At 42.4% G+C, this 20,920-nt stretch overlaps 1 protein-coding gene across 4 annotated transcripts in view; it reads left to right on the forward strand.

Moving 5' to 3' along the window:
- The first annotated feature begins 737 nt into the window (after positions 1 to 737).
- flncb (filamin C, gamma b (actin binding protein 280)) overlaps positions 738 to 20,920 on the forward strand; it is a 75,725-nt gene continuing 55,542 nt past the window's right edge. For all 4 annotated transcript variants that reach the window (XM_078282208.1, XM_078282209.1, XM_078282210.1 and 1 more), the window contains exon 1: positions 738 to 1,119. In XM_078282208.1, the coding sequence (XP_078138334.1) occupies positions 738 to 1,119 (382 nt within the window). The remainder of the gene's footprint in view (positions 1,120 to 20,920) is intronic.

Below are 20,920 nucleotides of genomic sequence, written 5' to 3' on the forward strand. Positions count from 1 at the left end.
TATTCTGATTGGACATCTAGAGATGAGGTCATGTTTTCTCTCTCGTAGACCGATTATTACCGGCTTCATGGGACCGTTTTACAACCGACCCAGCTCTCCCACTTTGGAGAGCCTAAAAATAAGTGGAGGTGTCACTGTGCTCCGGAGCCCCGGGTCAGGCCAGTCACCGCCCCCCTGCTCCGGTGTTACCCAATGGGCACCGGCCTCCCTATCTCCGTAGGATTAGAGAATACCCCCGCTGTAGTTGTATATGGTCATGACAGGGGCATTCCTGGGAGTCCAGGAGAGTGACGCCGAGCTTTTTAAACCCCAGCCTGGCCCGGAGCTTCATTTATCCACCCAGTGTCCCTGTCCTCACCAGGCCTCCAAGGCGCTGCTAGAGCGCGCATCTGTCATCCCGGACCAAGGCGTCTGTCCGGGGAAAACCACTTTTCTTCTACTACTACTACTTTTACCAGCAAACGAGCCGATGAGCCGCCCAGAAGAGAGGATAAACTGATTCCTTCATTGGCCAGGACACTAACCGGAGCGCATGGTTTCACCGCTTCACCCCGCAGCGCAAGTTTGGTAGCCGCACAACTTTCCCATCTTTTCTTATTCAGTTCTCTCCTCGTTGAAGTTTGTCACTCCCAGCGGGCTTGGCACTGCCCCGCAACACGTTTTTTTCTTCTCTCTCTCTCTTCCTTTCTTTTCGTCCCACTGATTGTGGTATAAAAGGGGGCACGGGAAGCGGCGACATGATGAGCAATAACAGTTACTACGAGCAGCAGCTGCAGCCGCAGCCGCAGTACTACCAGGGCACCAACAACGGGGAGGAAGAGGAGGAGATGCCGGCCACCGAGAAAGACCTGGCCGAGGATGCGCCCTGGAAGAAGATCCAACAGAACACCTTCACCAGGTGGTGCAACGAGCATCTCAAGTGCATCAACAAGCGGATCAACGACCTGCAGAAAGACCTGAGCGACGGGCTCAAGCTGATCGGGCTGCTGGAGGTTCTCAGCCAGAAGAAAATGTACAGAAAGTATCACGCCAGACCCAACTTCAGACAGATGAAGCTGGAAAATGTGTCCGTCGCGTTGGAATTCCTGGAGAGGGAACACATAAAACTGGTATCGATAGGTAAGTTGCGCAACGGGCACCGTGTTTGGACACTTTACGCAAACATTACGCACCGCATTTACCGGAACAGGCAGCGATAAAAAAGTTATTTTGCCCAACTCTGCATGGACAGTATGAGCGAATGGTTAGAGGGCGTGTGTGAGCCGAGTGAGAGGCAGAGATTCAATTGCGTACAATACATGAAATATACTTTAAATATACTTTCATAAACAATTCAGTTACTGTCATGCGCCTGGCTGAAAAACAACATATAGAGATTGCAGTAAGGTTTCTCAAATGTTTTATAGTTAATTTATCTGAAGCAGAGTGCTATGCAAGCAGTAGGTGAAGTCATCTATATTACTATATTATTAGTCTGGGAAGAGTCTCACAGCGCTGCTCCATGCATGCTTGGTATTAATACTAACTCCTGCATTAGACACATTAGACCTGGTCCTGCCAGTAGAGACCCATTGCAACCTCAAGTTTAAACCTCCTTGTGTGTAAACAGCTTGATGATCTTAGAGGGAAGGGACAGATTCCAGTTTGTACATGAGTTAATGGATGCGGATTTCTGACTTTCTGACTGCATGAATCAATGGCAGCAGTTTAAAAATGGGTTTTCCCAGTGCTGCTAATGTGATTTGGGATGGAAGGATGAATCAGTGAACAGATATAACACAATTTACCGCATAATTATATCTGGCGCTCTTTACCATGTTCTAAGAGACTCTTGGAATTCATACAACTGTATTACAGAGGATGATGTCAGATGAAGCACATTTGGATGAAAGTGTTATGATAATGAAATCAGGGTGCTGTTTTGTCCCTGTTGCTCTTTTGTGAAGTTTGTGTTAACTTGGGAGGAAAAGTTCACGGGATCCTGTCAGTCTCTTGATGATGAACTTTGACCAAAGTTTTGTTGTGTCATTTAATCAGAACAGAGTCATTGGAGAGTATATGGAACATTGATACTTTAATTTTTAGAGGAAATAATGCTGGTCTCATGGTCGTCTTCTTTAATTGATTGGCTGTAGTGGTGAACTACTCAGTTGACCCACTTTTCTATTTGCAGAAAGTTTAACCAACTTTTTAGGCCAATATAAATATTGAGAGAGAAAAGAGAAGCACACTGGCAATCAGTCAGTAATCAAATCACATAGTCAGTATGAGGTAAGGCTAAAATATAATAATCAGTCTTGTATTGTTTCTATCTATTTCTTCTATTTGTTTGTTTCTATCTGTTTATTGCCTATGATGAACTGCCATTTGTATTTTGTATTCTGATTCTATTGCTGCATTCACATCATGTGGGAAAGATGATAGATACAAGCAAGAAAATACTGTTCACCTCAGCTTTCAGATGGCAAATACTAACTTGGGAACTCGGTTTGTGAGGTTTTTGGTGATGGACTCTGATAGTCAAGTGTAGGGAATTATATACTCATTTCAACCAAAACCAACAGAATGACACATAAGTCATTTTGTGATTAGAACAGAAAAAATGTGTGTTAAGTGTGAAAAAGCTGATCAGGAGCATCCATAGTCTACAGAAAACTTCAATCAAGGGGTCTCGTGTGAACACTTCCAAATTGTTGCTAATATGGTTATTCCCATTTCCCATATGACGTAAATGCAACGTTCAATCTTGTTATCAGGCAGTCTTCACATTGCAGCCTCTCTGAATGCTATGCCACTGATTAGCGGCCATCAATGTCTGTATGTGTGTGGGTGTGTGTACATACTCATCCCATCTCATCACCTCTCCATTATGTTGCTTTCATGTCGGTTGCATGTCTGTTGTCAGTTGGATGATTAGGTGGAATATTAGCCTGTAAACACATGGAGAGATGCTGCAGCTAAGAGCTCCAATTTCCAATCAATAAGGAAATAGTGGGACTGTAACAGTATAACAGAATCAATATGGATCAATAATCTACTGAATGATTTGCTACCACTTATGTGCAGTAAGTGCATTTTTGCGGAGACAAATCAATGCTGCATATTCTAGTTTTACGTGTACTTTTACTTAAGGATAATCACTTAAAGACATATCAGATTTGATGGACATAATGTGTCTTGTTCTACAATAAAACAATAAATATGAAATCCATGGGTGGAAGTGATATAAGAATTGGAAATAACTCAACAACCCTTTACGGCATGGTGTTGCCATATGACAACAATTACTTTTGCCTCGCGCACCTTCAAGCCAATCTATTTTTACTCTTGTTTTCTGATTTATTTGTGAAGAGGAAGGTCTCAGTTGTCCATTGAAGCACTTTGGTTGACTTCAATCCCTTTCTTCTACTATCTGTGGTGCTTTTCCCTTGCTAACACAGCTGAGTTGGTGGCTAAGCTGGACTTTCCTCCTACAATTGTACAGATTTTCTACAGTCCCACGGTGAAACTGTGGTGATGACACATAGACCTTCTTAACTATCAGTTTTGAATGATAGTTAAGCCTTCATAGCCTTAATCTCCTCATAGCCTTCATCTCTTCTATGGAAAAAACAATAATGTTAAGCTACTTAGCTTGCTAGCTAACATTAGGAACTGAACTGTTAGCAGACATATAGCATATTACATAAATACATAGAAACACGGATTATACCACAATGTGTTTTGTTATAAAATGCTAGTGTATGTGTTGTCTTACAATCATAAAAAGATATCACAATATAGATAACTATATGGCAACAGTCCATGTAAACTAAGACAAAGAACCTAGAAGTAAGTTCTCCTGTCGAAACTCAATTGGATATGAAGAGGATTATAGGAGATTACAATTACAGCTAAGGTGTGAAGTTGTATTTTAAGTTAAATTTTCACATTAGAACAACTTATATTTTGTTTTATTAATTATATACTGCTCAATAAAGAACAGGGTTGATTTGAAATTGAAATTGTGAAATTTCATAGCTGCTAGAGGAGTGTCTCACTTTCTGGTTGCCCTGACTGAATTTGGCTCTTGAAGACCTCTGCTGTGGTGAAATACTCAATCTATGGTTAATTAAGAATCATATTGACAAATAACAACAACATCTAACTAAGGAAACAAAATATACAATCAGACAATAGGCGAATCTATACACAAGATTGGTCTGAGACACTTTTTAACTGAAAGAAATGCTGTGATCATCATTATAACCCTAGTCATTAGTTTGCCTTTATGTATTGTCTATTTGTTTCATTTTTGTATGTTAAGAGCATGAATTCAGCCTCTTCCATTGGTGTCCATTGTAAGCTGCAAATATTGCTTGGATGTCATTTTATAGTCTCTTTACAAATCTGTCATGTTTGTTCATAAATCTTGAGCTACAGCAGAATAAAATAAATCAAGTAGCATAGATATGACAGAGGTCTACAAAAATGGTGGAAATATATGAAATATGACGGAAATGCATAATTTTATAACATGGTCCATTTGTCACACAGTGTCCCTTTATGAAAACAACAAATATTACACAATTTTTTTTCATGGTTCCTCTGTAATTCTTGTAGTTAGGGTAGAGGAAGGTAGGATTGTAGTTCTTGTAGGGTTAATTAACACTGGCTGAAGTCTTTTCCAAACAAATGGGGAGAAGTATTGAGGGCAGCGCAGGTTGGTAACCCAGGCTGACTGAGCGGCGATGAGAGCGGATCCTTCCAGAAGGGCAACTTCTGTCTGTGGCAGAGTGTCGAATAACAGAGGAACAGGAAAACACACACACTTAAACACACACACAGCGCTGATCCAGGAAGTAGGCGAAGTGAGAGTTGGAAGTGAGCGTTTAACACATGGTCACGTTCTTTCCAATCTCCGCGCTCTGCCAGGGGAAAGCCAGGCTAGAGTTTCCGTATGCTCTCCTCTGATTCCCCTTCATAGTCCCGTACGTCACTCACCGCCCCGGCCTCCCCTTCCCCAAGTCACAGAAACACACAGACGTTTCAAGGCACTTGCAGTGGCGGTAACATACAGGACAGTAACAACTAGGGTTAGGGTTAGGGTTAGGGTTCTTGATGAGTAGTGGCAGTGTGGGATATAGGGGCTTTAAAGTCTTTGCAGTACCTCAAAATGACAAAAAAAGAAAACAAACTACTAAAAAGACTATCCAAATCCAAATCTACTTGAACTACCACTAAGCCGCTGCAAACTGCAATTGAACTACTAGTGTAATTACATGTAGTTACACATGTAGGGGCCGGTCCAGACGTGGAGATGGGGGAGGACTTGGGTGGGTGGGTGAGGGGGGAAGGGGGTCGGGTTGGTGGGGCTGATTGATGGCAAGACAGCTGAGCTCTGGTCTCCCTCCACTAACAGCTGCTTAAAATAGACCCCAAAGGCCTGGAGTGGCTGTGGAACAGAGGGAGAGAGAGAGTAGGGGGGTAAACCATTAGCAAAATGCTTAGGGGAATGAGGAGGAAGAGACATGTTGGGGAACTGGAGAGGGTTTAGACCCGGGGTTCTCGAATGTTTTCATGTCCGGGACCCCCAGAGAGACACACATTAGACCCCACGCACCCCCATTATGATTTTGTCCCAGGGACGCATATGGGAAGATTTTTTTACTGTTGTTGACTTAGTGTTGGATTGTATAACTGTCTATACCATAGGTGGGGGAGATAATAGAGATGAGAGCAAAACCTGTGATTACAATAGTCATTGTCTAATTTCTTGTCAATTAAATTATAGTGAAATTGAATTATTCCTCATATGGGACCCACTGGAACCCCCTCAAGGACCCCTGGGGGTCCCCGGACCCTACTTTGAGAGCCATTGGTTTAGAGACTGCTGCGGTACAGGAGGTGTTACATGACACAGCAACAAAGACACAAACAACGGGTTAGTTTGGGGAATCTTGGGTAGAAGCACATGTACTTGCAAGTGGGTGCCTGAACCCTGAAACTCCATGCCTGAACCTATCCAACAGTATAGACAGGTGATACTCAGAGGTACTGTGGGTGAGTCAACATACAACAACAACATCAGTAATAATAATAACAACAGTAATTCAACAATAATAAGTCAAATACTAAGAGTCAGTCCCTGTCTGTCAGTTTTCTCTGGTAGGATCATATCATTCCTGTCCTGCTGGACTGGAGCAGCAGCTGAAACAACTGTGTCACGAGATTGACAGTAACAATAGGATGCTGCATCGTCTCTTCTCTCTCTCTCTCTCTCTCTCTCTCTCTCTTCCTGTCTCTCCATCCGGCTGACTCAGTGATGACGGAAACAGCAACCGAGTGATCTTGGCATTTTCTTACGGCTCACATTCGCTGCTTTTTAGCTCGCACCACGGCTGTGATTTTAACAGAGGAAAGTTGATGAATCTCCAGGTTATGCTCCGGTGGTAATGTGTGTGTATGTATGTGTGTGTTTTAGCACCCATTTTCCTGGATCACTACTCAGGGGCTAAATGTCTGTGGTTGTGCGAAGGGCCTCAGCAGTAACTGTTATGTGGTGGAGAGCAATGATAAAGAAAAGGAGAACAAGGTGATGCAGTTCTCTTAACAAATATTTCACCTGGTTTTGACCTGTAATTGTAGCGCCCCCTTGGGCCAATCTGTGTAATATTGAAAATACCAGAGTATGGCGGTGAGATGCATCATTCCCCCAAGTTTCGTCAAAATACATTCAGCAGTGTCTGAGATATTGCGTGTGATCAATGGACAACGGAACAAACGGATGAAGGAACGAATGGAATTTCATTGTGAGGGACAAAACCAGCAGGAGACAGACAGAGAGAGAGAGAGAGAGAGAGAGAGAGAGAGGATGGGGGTCGAGCGAGACTGTCAGTTTGGAGGTCACTCTCCCATGCGAGCGCTATACATTATCTGTATAATGACACAGCGAAGCAGTGTAGCGACCTCTCCAAAGCAACTTCTCCAGTCTTTGAAATATGTGTGAGTCTCGATGGACCAATATTCTGGATCCTTCTTCCACTAGCTCTCCACAAGCTGCACCCCCCTCCTTCTCTCTCTCTCTCTCTCTCTAGCAGTATACCTAATTATTACCATGTGTCGTAGGCAGTCAGCACAGAAGAATGTTCGAGCAATGCCAGGACCCCCTCTCTGTACGCACACGCACATGCACTACACACTGGGTTAGACCGATATATCAGTTCGCCGATATATTGCCGATATATCAGTTTGTGGATATATCAGTTCGCCGATATATTGCCGATATATCAGTTTGCCGATATATCAGTTCGCCGATATACCATAAATCCTCTAATATTGGCCCGGGCCTTTATTTACCTCAACTGCAGAGGGTACCAGGCCTTTATTGGAAGCAGGCTTATATTAGAGACAGGCTTTTATTTCTAATTCCCTCTGTTTGATAAGTATATTTGCTCATATTTTAGTACGAAGCCTCCTTGTTTTCTGATCTGCTTCTGTTGGGGTACGTTAGGCAGACCTTTTTTTGTTACTACAATGCATTACGATAATTACGGTAATCGACGACGGCATGCTCCAGAGACTTCCGCCGGCCGAGCTATCCTGTGGCACTTGTACGTTACTACAAACTACAGTTACAAACAGGCACCAGGAGTTTACTGGTATCTACCGTTGTTTGCATGTAAGCTGAAGCTAACTGAAGCTAACTGAACCTAAGAATAGAATCTATACAGTTATATCATATCGGCGTTTATTTCAATGCATATGCGTGAGCTCAGTCCACCTGACAGCCCTCTGTTCTGTCGGCGGAGAGAGAGACACAGACAAGCATGGAGGTTTTGGCGTGCCCCCAGAGTTTCCCGGGGGCACGGTTCCGGCCAGTGCCGACAGCTGGGCGCCGATGTGTTCCCGGTGATCCGGCCGAGATTTCTGCGGGGGTCCGGGGCTTGGATCGGGAGGATCAATGCGGGCCGTGGGCGTGGTGGAGAGGACAGCGGCAGAGAGAGGAGACGGACACGGTCCAGCCATATACTAGGTTTTGACCTAGTCTTGTTTCCTTTGTTTTTTTCCCTGGCCTGCATTTGAGGCCGGCCTTTATTTGTTCGTGTCGACCACGCCCCCGGCCATTATCGGAGACCCGGCTTTTAATTGACTACAGGCCACTATTAGAGGATTTACGGTATTGCTGATATATCAGTTCGCGGATATCTCAGTTCGCCAATATATTGCTGATATATCAGTTTGCCGATATATTGCCGATATATCAGTTTGCCGATATATCAGTTTACCGATATACTGCCGATATATAAGTTTGCCGATATATCAGTTTGCCGATATATCGGGCCGATATTGGCCTTTATTAAAAATCAAGCAGTCAGCATCGTCCACCTCTGATATGATGGATATGATGCAGTTTGTTTGGTTGCAAATTTATTGTAGGATTAGATCAATACTGCAATAATTGTCCTTAACATGAATTGATTCTAATGCGATATTTTGATAAGATTCCACACAAGAATGCATGAGTTATTTTTATTTTTATTCCACCCTGCCAAGAATAAAAGTCTGAGGGAAACACTGAATAAAGGTATTGAATATTGCCACAAAATATTACCTACTGGCAGTTTTAATCTAAAAGTATCGGTATCAGTATCAGCCTTCAAAAACCTGTATCAGTCGAACCCTACCACACACACATACACACCACTCCCCCCCAGCAGCGATAAAGCAGACTGACCAGTCATTTGCCACATCATGACTTCAATCAAAACACCTCTACCCCTGCAATATTTCTTTATGAATCTGTTTCTTTATACTGGAAGTCCCCCGCACTTTCAGTTTTCAGCACACATGTCGATGTAAACTGAACTGCTATAAACTGAGGAAAAAGGCTTTCAGCACCTACATAGTTGAAAATGTCCCATCATTATTGAGCCTGGTGTTTAGTGTTGCTGTGTGCACAGTGAGAAGGGAAAGGCCTACGTATTGACTGAGACTATTTCTCATTACTTTGCATGCTTTTGAAAGATATGCATTTTTGTATTTCTCTAGTAATGGTTTCTGATTCAGAATGAGGTGTAAATGCTTGAGCTTGGAGGGAACAGGAGGCATTCTTTCTCTGCTCTTGATTTTTTCATTGCTAAAAACCAAAATCACTTGAATGCATAACAAGTTGTACTTTCAACTTCTGAACTCATAAGTACGAACTACCTAGGAGTACTTGAAGGCAGCATAACATAAACAATTTGCCTGTCAAAGAAGTGCCACAAAGGAAATGCAGCATGATGTTAGCATATTACTAATAGTAAAGATAAATGCTGTTAATTAGGGATGGAGCAATATATATCGAAATTCAATATATCGCAATGTAAAAATGTGACAATACGTATCGTGGGGGACAAAAATGAATAGTGATATCAGTTCCATTTTATTCTGTTGTAGTAATCACAAATGAGATGACTTGCCCATCACAATTTCACAAACTCTTCATCCAAAATATATTATTTGCTCTTTGTAATGACATTTTTAAATTGTTGTTTACATTCTAGCAGCCAATGGCATCGCTAGAACGATTTGTGGCTCAGAAACAATAATTCTGCACAGTCAGACTTTGTTGTCACTGAACTTTTATTTATTACATCGTATTGTGGTTGTATTGAATTGTGACCCCATATCACGTATCAAATCGTATCCTCCCATCCCTGCTGATGCTAATGATTAAGAAAAATTCAACTTCGTTGGGATGGAAATAAAATCGTTAATAATATGAAATAGCTGACATTATCTATTATGTTATACCTAACATCGGTTAATGTTATGAACATCATGGATGTTCCTTCAATCCAGTTGCTGTAGTCTTTGATTCTCCAGCTCTCCTCACCTCTCAACAATATTGAATGATAACGTTTATTTTCCAAAGACCAGTTGAGTTTGCCTCTGCTTCACTGCCTTCCAGGTATGATGTAAATACGTTTGCAGGGTGAATAAGGTGAATTGTCTCTGATTTTTAAAGTGTGTGGAATGACGTGCAAGGGCTAAACAGGCATTTCCGCAGATTAAATGTTCCAAACAGCTATCCTTGTTAAACTTTATTACTACCAGAACCACAAACATGGTCAGGCCAAGTACCTGGACATATTTACAGGAGAGGGAGCAAGGCTGGACAAACAGAAACAAGAATGACTGTACATATCATGATTCTAAGGTGTTAAACAAGCTCAAGCTCTTTTGGGTCCAGTCATTCATCGCTATCAACTGTCATTTCCGGTTTGTTTTGCTGAGACATAGTCTGGCATTCATTCTTATAGGTAATGGATGATAGTGTCTTCAGCGCTCTCTCTTATCCGCTCCCTCGACAGTGTTTAACTCACACTGCATACCTATTAGTTTGTTGCTCTTTCCAAATTACCCTTGCACAAATGCTGTTACCGGAGTCTCCGGGGCATCAGGAAGGTTGCCAGATTTTCCAGTTCTCCCCCTCCTTCTCAGCTCCTGACAGATGGGATGACTTCATGGTTCCTGGAGGAAACGGGGTATCGGGGGGAAAAATCCATGTGGGCCTCAGGATTAGACACTGGTTATTAATGATGAGAAGGTGACGTAGTGTTATGGTATGGAGGAATGGATGGAGATGGAGAGAAACAGGACAATGGACAATCGTCCCGTCCTGCTCTTCATAGCACCCTTGCATTTCAATCAAATCAAGATCAAGTTTTGGACATGTATTACTGAACAACTATTATCTGGACAAGTAGTATATGCCAGATGTTTTGAATCTTACAGCTGAAATATCTCAGCTTTCAAAATGTCCCTGTATGACTTTTCTAGACTATCTGTATAAACCTTGCTGGCCTTCTCTCAGCCCCCAAATCCCTTGGTCTTTCTAGTGTTAAATGTAAGGTTGTCCTTTTCTACATAACACCCTTATATTTAAACCAAACAAAGGTCATCTAGGAGTCAATGTTAAGTTACAACCTGTGTGTAACATGTTCAGGGAATAAGGTTTGTAATGCTGCATTCATATTACGGACTGCAGAGACAGCACAGTAGGTGCTGGCTGAGAGGACTGGAGAGTGACTGGTCACTGTGGGCGGTCATAGTAGAGGAGTGATGAATACTGTGGTACAACATAGACTAGAGCAACCTATGGGGCTCAGAGGTCAAAGGTCAGGGGTCAGGTTCATAGTGGCTCCATGGTAAGTGGAACCGGAGATGGAATTAAGCTGACCTGGCGACGGTTGTCTGGAGGAGGGGATGTAGAAGTATGCACTTGTGTGTGTGTGTGTGTGTGTGTGTGTGTGTGTGTGTGTGTGTTCCATCGAAAATGAGTCACTTCCATCTGGACAATGTGAAAGGTGACATCACTGGCTGCGTCTCCATGCATGGGGAAGTCCCTTCTTAACCCGGTTACTCCAGTAACCTGGTTTTGGGTTGAAGCATGTAAACATCATAACTGGGTTAGTAAGTTCATACTGTGATGATGACAAACCTGGTTAAGATGCCTGGCTTACTCCCATATTAAACTGGTTATTGTGGCATGGAACCATCTTACTGCTTTAATTTTTGGTTTTCATCATCAGCGAATACTCAGACTCATTATGGATACAGTTTGAAGTAAACCTCAAGTCGACATCTTAACCTGAATAAGACTTTAACCAGAGTATGGCCAATAGCTGCTGTGCATGTGAACATAGCCAATAGGCTGACAGGAAACACTTTGTGATCTTTTAGTGGAAGGGTCTTGCTCTTTTTACTTTATCTGTCTCTCTCGTCTCTCCCCCTTTTCCTCTGGTTTTCGTCTCACTCACTTTTAATGAGGGCATGGGTTAGCTGTCGCTTTCTGCTTTGTAGCTGCCTGTCTTTGTTTACATAGGATGCAGCACAAGTAAAGATAAGACATCCCGGCTTTGATGGCAGTCCACTAGCCTTGTCTAAACAGCCTTTGCTGCATCCCAGAACTGAACCGCATGTCAAAATTCATTCTGGGTAGTTGGTATCAGGCGCAGTAGCTGTCATCAGCTGTCCCACTCAATGAAATCAGGGGGAGAGGCTATGGATCGGCCTCTGTTCATTTGTCAGTTTGTTTGTTCGTTTATTCATTTGTTCATTCAGTTGTTTATTTGTTCCTCACTTGATATCTCAGACACCGCTGACTGGATTTTGACGAAACTTGGCCGAATGATGCATCTCACCACAGGATTGCAGCATTAAAGTACACTGATTGGCCCAAGGGGGCGCTACAGTTGCAGATGGACCAGTCTCTATTCATCCGTTTGTTTGTTTGTTCATCTGTCACATGTGATATCTCAGACATTGATCGGATTTTGATGAAACTTGGGCGAATGATGCATCTCACCACTGGGTTGCAGCACTTCCAAAATTACACTGATTGGCCCAAGCGGGGCGCTACAGTTGCAGGTGGATCGCTCTCTGTTCATTCCTTAGTTTGTGCATTCGTCGCACGTGATATCTCAGACATTGATCGGATTTTGATGAAACCTGGGGGAATGATGCATCTCACCTCTGTGTTATGGCGTTGTCAAAATGACACTGATTGGTCCAAGGTGGGTGCTACAATTCCAGGCCAAAACAAGGCGACATATTTCTTACATTCGCCCAGAGAGGGACTGCATCATTCGCGGGAGACGACATGTTTACCGTTGCCTTGCTTATTAGGGATGACTAAGTGCTGCGGCTTATGTTTTAGTTATGAGCGTTTCTCTCTTTTGTCCTACTGTCATCAAACCCCTCCAAGAGACGCAGAGAAATCACATATTCCATCAGTCCACGTAATAGTTGTTCAGTAATTCATGTCCCATATTCGCCCACAGTCCTGCTTCCTTTGAAGCTTTCCAAAACAGCTGGCTTCGAGTTGTGGGGAAGTGTAGAGGGAGTTGATATTGGAAACCCCTCTCGCTCCATCTGTTGCTCCTGTCAGCTGGTGTCCCACTGTGCTTTCTGAAGAGCTGACAGACTTTGCTTTCCTCTGATGAATAGCTGTTAGGTCTGGGTGGTGGGGAGGGGGAGGGGGGGGTGTTTGAATGAATGAAGCTTTGCCACTCAAAATATGTTTCGTTTAAGGGCCTGTAAACGCAATTGACCTAGAAAAAAGCACATGGACACACGTATGCACACTCACAGAAACACGCATGCACATGTGGACGCAAGCAACGACACACACACACACACACACACTCATACACACCAGGCCTAAGGGCTGCCATGTGTTTCCTGTTGCAGAGGTGCGGTGTTTAATGGTCCCTCCTATTCCCACTCTAACGACACATTCTAACGACCTCAAAATGTTTCCTGGATGAACGGCTGATGAATTCCTAAGATCTGATCTTTATGTTGTAATGCGTTATGTCACTGTATGTAATGTGGCTGGAGTGAGTGGCTGCCTGAGTCTCCCCCTCTGTTACTCTCTCATAGTCATCGACTATGTTTACATGCAGAGAGTAACCCGGCTATTATTCATACTCTGGTTAAGGTCTTATTCAAGTTAATCTGTTTACATGAACCTTTGATACCCAATGATTGAGTCTCCCTGTTACCATGAATAAACCAGTTAACAGAATATTCTCCCTCCCTCTTTGACTGAGCAGTAGTAGCTTACTGCTAATACAAGGGGAATAAATGATAATAGTAATAGTAATGGGTAATAGTAATAGTAGTACTGCTTGCTGCCATGTTGTTTGTTGACATCAAAATGTACCCATAATGCTGTGTAAAAACCAAAGCTGGAAGGAGTGCAGCAACTGGATAATGTAATAACTTGTCAAAATGCAAAATGTCCCTCTAAATGGGTCAAAAATGTAATAACATCACATTATAACATTATCTGGTGATTATTACTTTATAAAGAGTGTAAAATATGTTGAACTGATGATGTAATAATATTGACTATTAATATACCTTGAGTTATTACATTTGTGCTATTGTCATGAATTATTGCATTAGTCAGTATTATTATAACATCATCTCTAAAAATGTGTTATACCCCGTATGACAGTAATAACCGTTACATTACGTTTTACATAAAAAGGTTTTATTACATTTTCAACCCATTTAGAGGGATATTTTATTACATTTTGACAAGTTGTTACATTATAAGTTGCTACAAGCACAGAAATGTTTCATGCCAAAATAAACTGTTTGATATGGGAGAAAGTCAACCAGGCTTCTCATAATCAGAGTATGAGCTAAACCAGGTTATTCTAACCAAGTAATGATGTTAACCTGATAACATCCAAAATCAGGTTAAAGGCATGTCACACTAGACGATTTTTTACGTTGACTCTAAGCCATCCCAACTTGGGCCTGACAGTCAGTCAGATTCTCCTGTGGTGTGAATAGATTCAACATTCCCGACAACTCCAGACCAGACAGGATTTTTTCCAGCGTGTTTGATTCGTTTGGTCAAGTCTCGCTGAGGCGGTCCAAGACTCACCAAGACTGAAATCTGGCAGTGATTCTGGCAACAGCCAATTGGGATTTAGCTCAAGAAGGAAGAAAAAAAGAATAGAAGTCAACTCCCATTGACGTAGATCGTCTACATCTGTAGAAATTCCCAACTCCACTTGCTCCACTCTTGGTAAGTTGCTATTTATTTGGAGGACCAAATCTCATATAAAATTGGTATAAAATACCAACATGCCTGGATCAATCCTTATGTTATCAAACATAAGTATGCAATTACAAATTAAGTGAAAGAAGTCTCATACAAAATTCTTTATCAATGTTATTGTTGCAATACACTAATGTCACTTCAAAATACATTTGTAATGTAAATGTATACTGTAGCTTCTCTACCATGAAGCAGCTATTTTGTAATTATATTTACATTGAACTGTTCTGGACAAATGGGAAATGCGACGGCAAGCAGAAAAGTCATGTAGTTTGAACCAGGCTTAACTTGAGTAACAGGGTGATGAGCTAGATTCTCCCTGCATGTAAACATAGCCAGTGTGTGTGTGTGTGTGTGTGTGTGTGTGTGTATGTGTGTGTGTTTGCCCTCTCTACTGTCTGCTGACTGTCACACTGCTGACCTACCAACTCATCTCTTCCAGCATTACTGTGTATTTGGCTCTCACAAAGCGGTCAAAGGAGCGCGAGGCTAATAGCATGATTCAGTTTGCTCGTTTAGTCGCTGTCGGCTGAACGCGTTGCTGCAGAAACCGCCATGGCTGCCAGTCCAGGCCAGACCGCATGGAGGGGGGGGGGCAGGGAGGGGCAAGACAATGCTGCCTGTGTGTGGGAGTCAAAGGGAGGAGTGGAGGGGCGAATGGTCGAGAAGACAGTGAGTGTGTGTGTGTGTGTGTGTGTGTGTGTGTGTGTGTGTCACTGTCTGTCACCCTCTCTAGGATTTGTTGACCCCTCCAGCTGTTGGCTGGAAATGCCTTTGAGCAACTGTGATGGCAGCTGACACTGCATGGGAGGGTCACTGGTCAAACACACCACCGAACACACACACACACACACACACACACACACACACACACACACACACATACCACGTACGCATAACGCATCATAAGCACTTCATAAGCACCTTGTGAGTGCATGATAATTGTTATAATCAGAGCATGATGTATTAAACACAATGTGCAAAATATTAAGTGGGTTGAATACTTTATGGGGCAACAGTGTAGTTAATGACGTGATGTTAAATTTGTAATTTTCTGATGTTTGTCTCACAATTTTACTGCAAGATAAGTTTATCTGTGCTTCTAATGGGCTTATAATTAAATACATCATTTGTAATGCATCACAGTGCACTTCAAGTAAACTGTTACCTTTAAAGGGGAAGGGCTCCATTTTTAAAGGGGAAGGGGTGTTTGTGCTTGTGTCCAAAGTCGATCACAGAATGTGCTTTGGTACAACTCAAATCAATAATAATAATAATAATAATAATAATAATAATAATAATAATAATACATTTTATTTGTATAGCGCTTTTCTAAATACTCACAGACACTTTACATAGTAAAGGAGATACGAAACACATAACAGACAATATCAATGAATAAGACAGAGAATAGAACATTTCAGACAGGGAGAAAGACAAGAAAGTTTAAATTAAAAGACCAGGGGGCCGAAAGAAAGTTAGAGATTAAAAGCAGTTTTAAGTTTTTTGTGTTTTAAGAGATTTTATGAATGGAAATCAACTAAAAACGCTGTAAAAATACACTATATTCATTTGAGGCAGAAATAATCAGAGGGTGACAAATCATCCTTTTCCTAAAATTGATGGGGACCTGTTCCCTTTTCTCCCTCCAAATCTACCTACAAATTTCTAACACTCTGTTTTGAAGCCACTGCTGACTTTGGCTAAACTTTCCCGAATCAAATCTCTTCCCTCTGCCCAGTGTGGCCAGACAGGTGACGAGTCTCTGCCGCTAAATCAGACCGAAGAAAAGCAGGAAAGACAGCGATCTGTTTTTCCACTCCACTTTTGTGTCGGTACCACGGCTGTTTTAGACACACTTCTGGTTTCCTGCGGGCGGGTTGGGAGAGTTTTGGCCCCAGAAAGAGAGTTAAAGTTTCTCTGTGACAAGATTATTGCTAAGTGTTATATAGCATTTACTTTGGAGTCGGCGTCAGGGCAAACACTCAGCGTCCTGAGGGGGAATCAGGGAGTTGAGTAGTGGCTCTCAAAGTGGGGTCCGGGGACCGTCAGGGGTCTTTAAGGGGGTTCCAGAGGATCCTTGAGGGGATTCCATGGGTTCTTGAGGGCTTGATCGGGTTTTAGGTATCCTTGAGGGGTTCCATGGGTCCTTGAGGGCTTAAGGGGGATTTGAGGTCTTCTTGAGGGGGTTCCAGGGGGTCTTTGAGGGGTTCCACAGGTCCTTGAGGGCTTGAGGGGGTTCCACGGGGTCCTTGAGGGGGTTCCACAGGTCCTTGAGGGGTTTCATGGGTCGTTGAGAGCTTGAGGGAGTTTTAGGAGTTCTTGAGGGGGTTCCAGGGGGTCTTTGGGGGGTTCCAGGGGTCCTGAAGGGCTTGAGAGGGCTTTTGGGGTCTTTGAGGAGATTTTAGGGGTTCTTGAGGGGGTTCCACAGGTCCCCAGTAAATTTAGGAATATTTAATTTCACTAACATTTTATTCACTAGAAATGATCCCAATTAGAGAAAACCTGGTATAAGAATAGCAATTCAATATTAAATCAACAACAACAATCAGTAGGACTTTCCTTGAAGCATATTGTGATCACTGTATTTTAAGCATATGCACAATTCTTACATTAGATTCCGATTTTTTTAATGACAACTTTGATAAGTCACAGGAGGTGTGTGTGTGTGTGTGTGTGTGTGTCAGTGTCTGTCACTCTCTCTCGAGGATATTGACCCCTCCAGCTGTTGGCTGGAACTGCACTCTTAAGTCTTTTATAAGTCACAGGTGATGCGCGCATGTGTGTGTTAGTGTGTGTGTGTGTGATCCCCTGTTCTTTAAATAGCCACGGGTATTTTAAAGCCATACACTCTCATGGCTGGTCAGGATAAACAACACACACACATTTATCCAGCTGCTGCTGCCACCTATCCACTTATTGTGTGTGTCTTTGGGAGGCAATGGGTCATCAACTGGCCTGCATCTGTGTGTGTGTGTGTGTGCGTGTGTGTGTGTGTGTACATGTATGTGTGTGTGTATGTATGGAAAGCAGAGAAAGAAGAAAGCAAAGCTAATGGGATCTGTACTATGTCTGTATATTTTGAAATAATGTGTATATGAATAAACTATTTAAGTGTGTGTGTGTCTTCTCTTGGAGTTCAGGCTTTTGTCTGATTAGTGACTGCTAACTGTTATAACTGTCAGATAATAGTAATAACTTGTCAAATTGTAATAAAATGTCCCTCTAAATGGTGATATATATAACATCATCAGGAAAAAAATATAATATCAGGTTTTATTACATTTTTGACTCATTTAGAGGGACGTTTTATTACATTTTATTGTTACAAGTTATTACATTATAAGTTGTGACAAATCTGAAGTCTGAAGATGTTATTACATTATCTGGCAAGTTATTACATTAACAGGTTTTTATTACATTTTGACTAATTTACAAGAGCATTTTACAACATTTTCACCAATTACATTATCCAGTAGTTCGTACATTATGAGTCACTACAGTCACTAATCATCCTGCTTTTGCTGTTAAAAACAGAGTTGTGTGTGTGTGTGTGTGTGCGCGCATGTGTGCACAATCTCACTCTAGCAACTGTTTGAAATTGCCTCCAGCTGTAGTGTGTATACAGTATGTGTGTATGTGTGTATGTGCATGTGTGTGTGTGTGTGCGCGCATGTGTGTTTTCATATTTGGACATGCTTGCGCTGACTTTGGGAAATCCTGTGGAAAATATGTGTGTGTGTGTGTGTGTGAAAACTCTAGTTCACACACACTACCCGTTTTTTTCCATTGTCTTTTCCCTGTCGTGGATACAATCATGGAATCACATTTTCCTTCTCTAGGCTCAAATGTCTGTTATTCACTGTGTCCTTTCCTTTATTCATGTTGACATGAGTGTAAGGGGAGAAGCACACATAAACAAGGACAAGGACACACACACACACTTACATATCTACAGGAAAACCCAATGTCCAGTGATTACAAAGTGCTAGTCTGCAAATATGTTGTGAGCAGAGCGTCAATCTAATCCTTCCCCAGTTGGCAGGAAACAGGAGTTGCTACAGAATGTGTGGTTTCTTCATGGAGTCCTCATGTGTTTTTGCTGCTCTGGCATTGCCGGTAATATTGTGTGTCGTTTTAACGATTTAACATAGCTAGTTGGCAAGTGCTAATTAGTGTTAATCAAAAATAAACAGAAAAAAGATGGATCTAACCGTTCTCCAAGCATTTTTGTGTCATTTAGTCCTGCAGTCTTTCAAAGAAAAGTTGTAGAGAACTGGGAAGCTTTGAATTGCTGGAATCAACTTCTCCATTTTGCACTTGCTGCTGGGGAAACAAGGAAGGAAGGACACAAATTTGATTGGCTGTTGACTGACTTTGTACGCATTTACCACAAGCAAACTTTTACTGAATTGGAACCATTATTTACATGTTTGGAAAAAAAATACAGTTTTGTGAATTTTACCGACAGTTGTAAATGTGTCATATGCTGCGTTTGCTTGTTGTAAATACATACAAAGATGTGGCATGACAAGACAATAGCCACCTAATGGTGCAAGACCCTCATTGCACAGGGCAAGACACTAAAATACTCTCTATGTGTGCCTAGACCAGGCTAATCCAGTCAAATCCAGTCTAGCTGTCTTGCCTGATAGCAGGTCAGGAGTTCTGCTGTTACACTTTACACATGTAAGAAATGAGTGAAGTTAACATGAATGCTTGAAAATGATTTGATCCTTCCTATGCAGTCTGGTGTGGTGGTAGCCTTGGTTAAAGAAGAGGGCTTGTGACTGAAAGGTTGCCAGTTTGAATCCCCAGACCAGCTGGAAAAATGTGGATGAGGAAAGTGAATGTGTACACTCTCCCTTAACTACTGTCAAGATGCTCTTGAGCAAGGCACTGAACCCCCAAGTGGTCACCAGTAGACGACTGTGGTTATCCTGGGCATCTCCCAGTATGACTGTGTGAAGCTGTATGAATGTAAAGCAGGGTGTTGCGGGAAAAGAGTATGGAGCTCAGTCAACAAAGATTTAAAAATAATTAGCGGGCAGTTATAAATTGCTGATAGCATGCCAGTTGTATAAGACCATTATTGTACCAACACAGACATTATCCACTTCAGCAGTCAGAAGCAAGACAGGCAGTGGAAAGCAGAGAGAGAGAGACAGAGAGAGCTGTTGAAGAAAGAATGGGAGCTGGTGTTCTGCCAGACACCCTCTCAGCTCCACAACAAGAGGTTTGTTTGAACACAGCACGTCCTGTGAATGCTGTTCACCCATTAGGGTCCGACACCCACTGACAGTTACAGCGGATGGGTGACATTCGCCGGTCGCCCAGGGTTACCAAACAAACAACTGACCCAAACGAGAAACTTAAAGGTCACCTCGCTACAAGACGGCGGGCAAAACAATGGCCTCCGGATAGAAAGGCTGCATTGTCTGTGGAAAACAAGCTCCCTTCATCGTCACCCCCCTCCATGTCTCTGTCCCTCAGGGTGACTGGAGAAAATGTGTAATGTGTGACGTTTTGAAAGCAGGGCTTTATGGGACTGTGGAGTAGAAAGCGGAAAAGATGGAGGGAGAACGGAGTTGGTGGGAGAGTGGGAAAGAGGAAAAGGGAGCTGACAGAGTTCGAGAAAGTACCAGAATGATGACGAGGGAGGGAAAGGATTTTTAAAGAGCAAGGCATCAGTAAACATGCTGTCCCCCACGAATGAAGTAGACCCCTTCTGGGCCAATTAGAAACAAATGTGTCACCTTATTTTGACCTGTAATTGTACCCCCTAATCAGAACAATTTAGAAAATGTCAGAAAAGTGGTGAGATGCATCATTCCCCAGAGTTTCACCAAAATCCGATTCGTGGTATCCAACGTATTGTGCATGACACATATACACAAATAATGTAGGGCCTCCCTTAGGTTAATCAACGTAATTTTGAAAATGTATGAACGCAGTGGTGAGATCCATCATTTTCGCAAGTGTCTTCAAAATCTGCTTAGCGGTGTCTGAGATATTGTGTGTGACATAGATTAAGAAGTCACCTTTTTTTGAGCTGTAATTGTAGTGTTTCCACCACCTTGGGTTAATCAGAACAATTTAGAAAATGTCAGAAAGTGGTGAGCTGCATCATTCCCCATAGTTTGGTCAAAATCCGATTTGTGGTATCTGATATATTGCGCTTTGGGTCAATCAGCTTCATTTTGAAATTGGCTGAACGCAGTGGTGAGATGCATAATTTCCTGTCAAAGTAGCGTCAAAATGCGATCAGCAGTGTCTCCTTGATATCCTGTGTGACAAATGAACAAACAAACAAAC

Source organism: Centroberyx gerrardi, chromosome 24 (assembly GCF_048128805.1).
Source record: "Centroberyx gerrardi isolate f3 chromosome 24, fCenGer3.hap1.cur.20231027, whole genome shotgun sequence".
Taxonomy (NCBI): Eukaryota; Metazoa; Chordata; class Actinopteri; order Beryciformes; family Berycidae; genus Centroberyx; species Centroberyx gerrardi.